The sequence below is a fragment of the Austrofundulus limnaeus genome, unplaced genomic scaffold (genome assembly GCF_001266775.1).
Source record: "Austrofundulus limnaeus strain Quisiro unplaced genomic scaffold, Austrofundulus_limnaeus-1.0 Scaffold1, whole genome shotgun sequence".
Taxonomy (NCBI): Eukaryota; Metazoa; Chordata; class Actinopteri; order Cyprinodontiformes; family Rivulidae; genus Austrofundulus; species Austrofundulus limnaeus.
This window is the reverse complement of record NW_013952403.1, coordinates 2097628-2104995: the sequence shown is the minus strand read 5'-3', so window position 1 is coordinate 2104995 and position 7368 is coordinate 2097628. Positions and strand designations below refer to the sequence as shown.

The 7368-nt window shown below is 40.9% G+C and overlaps 1 protein-coding gene across 4 annotated transcripts in view; it reads left to right on the top strand.

Moving 5' to 3' along the window:
* The window catches only part of bcorl1 (BCL6 corepressor-like 1), a 23688-nt gene extending 17895 nt beyond the window's left edge, over window positions 1-5793 (top strand). For all 4 annotated transcript variants that reach the window (XM_014004403.1, XM_014004419.1, XM_014004396.1 and 1 more), the window contains exons 7-12: window positions 692-958; window positions 1033-1199; window positions 1279-1424; window positions 2585-2662; window positions 2956-3127; window positions 3976-5793. In XM_014004403.1, the coding sequence (XP_013859857.1) occupies window positions 692-958; window positions 1033-1199; window positions 1279-1424; window positions 2585-2662; window positions 2956-3127; window positions 3976-4342 (1197 nt within the window). In that variant the 3' untranslated portion in view covers window positions 4343-5793. The remainder of the gene's footprint in view (window positions 1-691; window positions 959-1032; window positions 1200-1278; window positions 1425-2584; window positions 2663-2955; window positions 3128-3975) is intronic.
* Window positions 5794-7368: the final 1575 nt, after the last annotated feature.

Sequence of the window (7368 nt, the reverse complement as noted above, 5' to 3'; positions counted from 1 at the left end):
GAATTATAAATGTTATTAATAGAGATTAAATAAAATGTTTTATGTTTAAATGTGTTTTCTGCCATTTAAAAAATCCATCCATTCTGTCCTTGTTCCTAATCAGGGTCAGGGTGGGAGCTGGGGCCTTTCTCAGATCTCAGACCATCACATGGACACTCTGGTCCCACTGAAGAGCTCAAAAAGAGTTTCAAACTGGGAACTCTAGAATCAGATCCCCCTGCTGCTTCACGAAGTTTAAATTACTTATTATTAATAATAATAATTTATCATATCTACCAAAAGGGTTTCAAACTGGGAACTCTGGAATCAGATCCCCCTGCTGCTTCACGAAGTTTAAATTACTTATTATTAATAATAATAATTTATCATATCTACCACAGTAAATTGTGATTATCACGAGGAGTCTTTAACATTGAGATTTAATCAGGAAGTCAAATATTTACCTGTATAAATTTATTATAAATTATACTATAATTAAAAATGAGCCGTGCAAATTTGTATCAAGTAGCCCTTCCTGTTACTCAGTACCCCCAAAGTAGCTCCTAGTATCAAAAAGTGTGGTGACCCCTGCTCTAATGTGTAGGATTACAGCGCCCCCCTGTGGCGTGATGAGACGCTGATCGACACTTCTTAGATCAGACAGACAGGTTCATGACTCTGCCCCACGAAAGCTCCAAAATTTCTGTTTCAGAGTAAAACCAAGCGCAGCAGTTTGGGGAAGCGTGGCGCCTCCCTACCTCCGGACGATGATGCTGCCGATGTAAAAACAGAACCTACCCCACCAGCCGCTCAGAAAAGTTTACCATCTTCTCCGTCCAACAAGAGAGGCTCATCAGGAAGAAGCAGCGGTTTAGACTCTACCCCAAAAAGACCCGTTCCTCCTGAGGTCCGTCGGCTGATTGTCAATAAAAATGCCGGAGAGACTTTGCTCCAACGAGCGGCTCGCCTGGGCTATCAGGTAAACTCTCCAAGCTGACAGACGGTTAGTCTTTAAAACACGCCGGTCTGACAGCCTGTCTCTCCTAACTGCAGGACGTGGTCCAGTACTGTCTGGAGAAAGACATCAGGGAGGTCAACCGCCGCGACAACGCAGGTTACACCGCTCTGCACGAGGCGTCGTCGCGAGGCTGGACTCAGATTGTCCAGATGCTTCTGAAACACGGTGCAGACGTGAACTGCAGCGCTCAGGACGGGACACGGTGAGGATTTACGATCCAGTCCTGGTTCCGGGTAGTTTAAACTCCACACGTCACGTCGTACGTTTGTTTCCCCCCTCAGGCCTCTTCACGACGCAGTGGCCAGTGATAACCTGCCCATCGTCTGGCTGCTCCTGAACCACGGCGCAGACCCCACTCTGGCCACTTACTCGGGCCACACGCCGGTCAAGCTGGCCCACAGTCCCAGCATGAAGACCTTCCTCACAGGTACATCAGTTGTTTTCCTGCTGTTTGTCAGAAGAACTCGTTTTTCATAAACGGACAAACAATAAGATTTTATTTTTACATCAACAGCAGCTAAACAGCCTCGTGTCAACACGTAGCAAAACTCTTAGAAATAAATATCTGACAGAGATTTTACCAAGTAAAGATGTTATTTATGAGGTAATTAATTATGTGATAAACAAATGAAGCAATTCTGAGATGATGTAATGCTTTCTATTCATCTAATAGATGATGTCGTTATTTTTCAGTTGATGTCTTTAACTGAAGACTTGGTTTCTGTAGATTGGTTAAAATTAAAGACCCAACATTCCTTGGAGGAGTGACGATCACAAAAAGCTTTTTATGCCAGAGTTTTAGACCTTATCTTATCTTTTAATGACAACAAAGAGCAGCGTTATAACCATTACAGTCAAAGCTTGAAGACTTTAAGCTCATTCTTATGCAGTAATTTAAAATGTTGGGTGATCTGTTAGAGCTTGAAATATAAACTTAGTGCAAAGATGAAAGACATTAATGTTTGGTAGATTATTTATTGTTGTAACAATGCTTCTCAAAAAATCTTATACCATTGGAAAGCCCGTTAATTCCCCTTTTTAAATGGTGCCACATTTGTAAGGAACATGCATCTGTGGGATGAGCAGTAGAGCTGAGTATGTGGGTTAATAAACTGTTTCATGTACGCAACATGAAACAGTTTATTTTGCTGTTATTGACTTGTTTTTAGCATTTTCTACCTCCAGCTTCCCGCTATAAGGTTTATTTCCAAGAATAAATCATCTACCAAACACTAACTTCCTTACTTTGTGTTAAATATGTGTTGATCATCAGGTGATGAGGAACTAAAACATCAGGATTGTTAACAGSAAGTTTTTACTTTGTGGTTTGGATGATGGTGGTGAAATCTTTCTCAGCACCTGTTCAGGTTGGAGTACAAGTCATTTGTTACGACAGATTTCTGCAGCGTTTAATGAGTCTCACCTCACACCACAGAGCTCATCCAGACTCAGCAGCTCACATTAWAAAACTTCACTAAAGGATTATTATTCATCCACTCATGAGCTGTTCTGTTCCCAGAGAAAATAATAAATGGGTTTAAACCTTTTTTTTTTGTGGGAAAATAACCCAAGATTTTTTGTTTTCAGAGTATTTCACAGACCTGGAAGGCCGCAGAGACCAGGATCCTGGTTCACCCTGGGATTTCTACAGCAGCTCCCTTTTCGGTGAGAAACCTCAGCCGGGTCTGTCAGCTCATAGATCAGACTAACGATCGGTTTTAATTTGAGTGTGATCCGGTCCCTCTGCCGTCCTCCAGGCCGACTCATTAGTGCTGGTTGGACTGATGAGCAGGTTGTTGATCAGAGATGTTAGGCTTCGAGTTTTAACATCTCTGCTGTTTAACGGCCACGAAAAGATGATCGTTTTGAACAAAGTGGCCACTAGAGGGCGTTTTAGACCAAAAGCTGAGCGTCTGATTGCTCCGTTTCCTCTGACCCGGGTTAACCTCTCTCCTCAGAGACGGAGCAGGAACCGTTCTGGGACTTCCTGCTGTCCGAGGAGAACCAGGAGACGGAGGAGAATGGAACCATCAAGACTGAGCAGGACTCGGAGAAAGACTGCCTTCTGTTTGAGTTCTCCTCCGAGCCTCTGTTACCCTGCTACCATGTTCAGGTGTCGTTAACACAGGGGTGAGTTCAGAAAGATCATCTGTTAATGAGAATAATTAATGAGAAAAACAACAAAAAATCAACATAACAAGATATATTTGTTGTATTAGAATAAAATGTGACATGATTCAGATACTGCAGTCCTGCCACAGAAAGATTTTATCTAAAACAGATTGGAGCGTTTTTTTTATCATCTAGGTCACAAAATGAACATGAACATTTTCATTTCTGCACTGAAAACAATAGAATAGAATAGAATAGAATAGAATAGAATAGAATAGAATAGAATAGAATAGAATAGAAACAGCCTTTATTGTCCCATAGAGGGGGAATTCAGGTGTAGCAGTAGCAGCAAGTGCATCAATCCACAAAACAATATATTGCTATGCAACATTATCAATAGTGGCAAAAACAGAATTAAATTTATTAAAAATTAATAAAATAAAATAAAAATACCGTACAATGCAATACAATTGAAATAACATAAAAATGGAAATAAGATACTGAAAAAACAATCTTGAAAAAAACAAGAAAACAATCATGACAGACTTGTGTTCCAGTACTGGAAGATATACAACAGCCACAGAGTATTATTTTTGTAATGACTGAGAGCGCGGGTTGGTTAATGTGTAAACACAGCATGGATGCTTATTGAGTTTGTTGGAAGCAGTGCTGGTTATAGAGTTGAACAGCTGCTGGGAGGAAGGATCTTCGGTAACGCTCCTTTGTGAGACAACACCTGCTTTGTTTGTTATTAAATTATTTTTGACTCATTAATTATGGGATCCTGTTAAAAACATGAAAACCTAAAATTAGTTTGTCTCTGAATCACATACGTTTCCATCATCTGCCGTTTGTCTCTTCTACAGTTTTTGTAACTGGTTCCTCCTGGCCGACGTCCTGAAGCGTCTGAAGATGTCAGCACGGATCTTCCGGGCCCGCTACCCGCACTTCGAGGTGGTGAGTTTGTCCCAAGCTGAGCTCTGGAGGCAGGTTTCCATCAGCCAGGTGAACTCTACTTTAGCTTCTCCACAAAGAGGCAAAAATGAGGAGGAGGAGGAGGAGGAAGAGGAGGATGACGAAGAAGAAGAGGGTCTCGTGGAACTGGTTTGTTGTGTACCGGAGCTCCAGAGACTACTGGGCTCCTCCATTCACATCCTACAAGAGGATGAGGATGAAGAGGAGGAGGAGGAGGAGGAGAAACTAACTTCAACAGGGAATCCTCGGAGCCGATAGCCCCTCAGAAACTCCTCCAGCTCTTAAGAAGCTTCTCCGTCCGTCGTAACGAGGGTCAGGGGACATCACAGACTCCACACTCCACCTTGGACCTCAGACACGGGACACGCACAGAGGTGGCAGCTTTCAGGTTCCTATTATAGGTCTATTTCAGTATATGAGAAGCTTTTTTTATTGATTATGTCTGTACATTGTAGTGTATATGTATATCTTGCCATCAGGGTCAAACACTTGTTTATATAAAGAAGTTCTTGTGGCAAGGAGCCGGTCATTTTAGGACTTTTTCTTTTTGTTGGTTTTGTTTTAAGTTTGCTCCTGAAGGGAAGTGACTTTATTTCTGACAGGAGATAATCCGAGGCTTTTTATCTCGGTGAATCCGCGTGTGAAGCTAAGACGCTAAGGTCAGGGAGGCCCGCGACCCAGACGGCTCCTCTATGAACCTGGGATATCTGCAGTGATGAAACCGCAGCACATCTTCACACCCTGCTCCCCTCTGATCACCGCCAGACGTGTTTAATAACTTACACGTTTTGTTTTCATCCTCCACGTTTCACGGAGTCCGTCTGGGCCGAGCTAAGGCRTCCCTGTTCCTGCTCGCAGTATGAAATGTTGCTTTGGACCTTAAGAGATTGTTTACAGACACTCCTCATGAACTTGAATCCTGTGGATCTCGAGACGCCCTCCGAACTGCAGCCCCCACAACAAAGTGTTCCCAGATCCCAGAGTGCTTTGTGTCGCAGTGTTTTCTTTACACTGTTTGTTGTGCTTAATTTAATAGTCATTAATATATTTGACCTCTCGTGTATCTGACCTTATGTATGAAAAAAATGCTTTTTATGGTTGGTGCTTCATTCTAAATTGTACTTACTAGGATCCCTTTATTCTGAGATTTTCCTCCCTTCTTCAAAACCAGTATTTCAAAAACAAACAGCTAAAGTACAGTTTTATTGTACTGGTGCTAACATAGAGTTTTGTGTTGACAATCAATGAAGTTTTGCTTTGAAGTCACAAACTGATAAAAGATATTTAAGAGACTTAAGGTGTAAAGAAAAGTTTAGTTTAGTTAAAGTAAACGGGACGCAGCTCAGAAACTGTGTGAGATCATGACAGAGGCTTCTATTTGATTCTTTTATAAGAAATCAAACAGAATAAAGCATGATTGTAAATCATAGCTTTTATCATCTTGTGTCCGATTATTTAAATGTTTATGCGTTCAGGGTTTCATTTTTTTTTGTTTGTTTGTTTTCAGCTTTTATTTGACACAATGTTTAATTTACAGCAGCTCCTACTGAACACTATTTTTGATTTTATAAAAAAATTGTCCCAGAACAAAAATAAAAGGAAAGGGGGTTTTGTCGATGGGTTTTGACTCAGAATCACTTCCCAGTTTGAGCTGTGACGTTTTGGACACCAAGGTTTTAAAAAAAATAAAATAAAACTACCATAATCTTTTTCAAAATAAAACAACACAAAGTTTGTTTTTCATGCTTCAAAGTGAGAAACTTATATTCCCCAAGTTCTGTCCTTTTGTTTTCGTTTGATGTCTAAAGTCAGCGAAATCTTATACCGCTGAGTCAGGTTTAGCTTTTATGTATCTTATTTTTTTCTCAAACAATTAATATCTTTTATTTGTGTCTGATGTTGGATTCAGATGAAGTCAGGCAGGAATCCTCGTGGACTATGATGCTTGAGAGCAGGTGGAAGAGAACTCAGAGAGGTGAAAGAATGACCGTCAGTGGTGACGAGACGGCTGAAAGACGAAGGTTCAGTTATTATTATTATTGTTATTATTAAAATATTAAATCCTTACAGATCAGGCTGCAGATTAAACTACCTTTAGCTTCCCTAAAGTTAAGTTCTAAACGTTTTTTCAGTGGTTTAACATTACTCTGTCATTCTAAATTTCTACTAAAGCTTTGAAACGTGACATAAACAGAGTTAAACTAAAACAGCAGACTGTCTGTAAACCACATAAGCAGGTCTGAGGTGGGTTCAGCTGCTGGTTTCAGGAGGTTTGACCTTTTTCTTTCTTTATTCTTTTAATCCAGCAGAGGGAACCAACGGCAGCAGCTCTGTCTGCAGGAACAATCTTTACCTGCTGCTTCCTCCACCTCATCTCAGTCACTCTGAGTTTATTTCCAATTTATTGGCTGACAGAAACCTGCAGAGCTCAGTTAAATTTATTCAGACGCTGTGGGGGTTTTACAGCCTTCTTCACGGGTCATCTGAGAACACGATCAAGCCAAACTGTCTTATATGGTTTAGATTAAAATATGACCGAGCCTCGTTCTGTTGCGGCGCAGCACGGCTGAACGCTGGATAAGTCTGCAGTCTGTGACTGAACACAAATAAATGTGACATAAAGTCAGTTTTACCAGCAGTGTCTGAACACACACAACTTCAAACTCACTTTAAATCAAATTAAAACTGAGTTCAAACTAAGCTGCAACAAGCTTCACATTTAAAAGAGTACATCACCCGCCGCCTTTCATGCCAGACTTGATGTCAGGTGAACATGGGGATGACTCAGCAGATTTTACCTCAGTTTCTGTACGATTTGAGTTCCAGGCGTTTTGTGTCGACCAGCTGTGGCTCTAATTGTTAATGAGCTGCAGGTGTTTCTCTCGGTTCTGTCCAGTGGCTCCTGACATATTTTGCTAACAGACAAGCAAGATTGATGCCAACGGTAAATGTCAAAACTTAAAATATTCAATGAGCAGCGCWTGTAGWTTGTRTCGGGGATGACTCTCAGCTACTACCAATTCTGGTGTTAGCTCATCCGTAAAACTGAGTTGTTATTTTCATGTCAGCTAATGTCAGTTAGCTTTGGCAGCCTTTTTAAATAGTGTGGTTTTGGTAAAATTTCCATTGGTTCATGAGATATTTGCTAACAGACAGATACGGTTGCTCCAGTGACAAAGTAAAAAAAAAAAAATAGTGTGATTGGTTAGCGCTCAGTGTATGTGTTGTAGATGACTTTTAGCCACTAACACAACAAACGTTAGCTCATATCTGTCAAATGGACT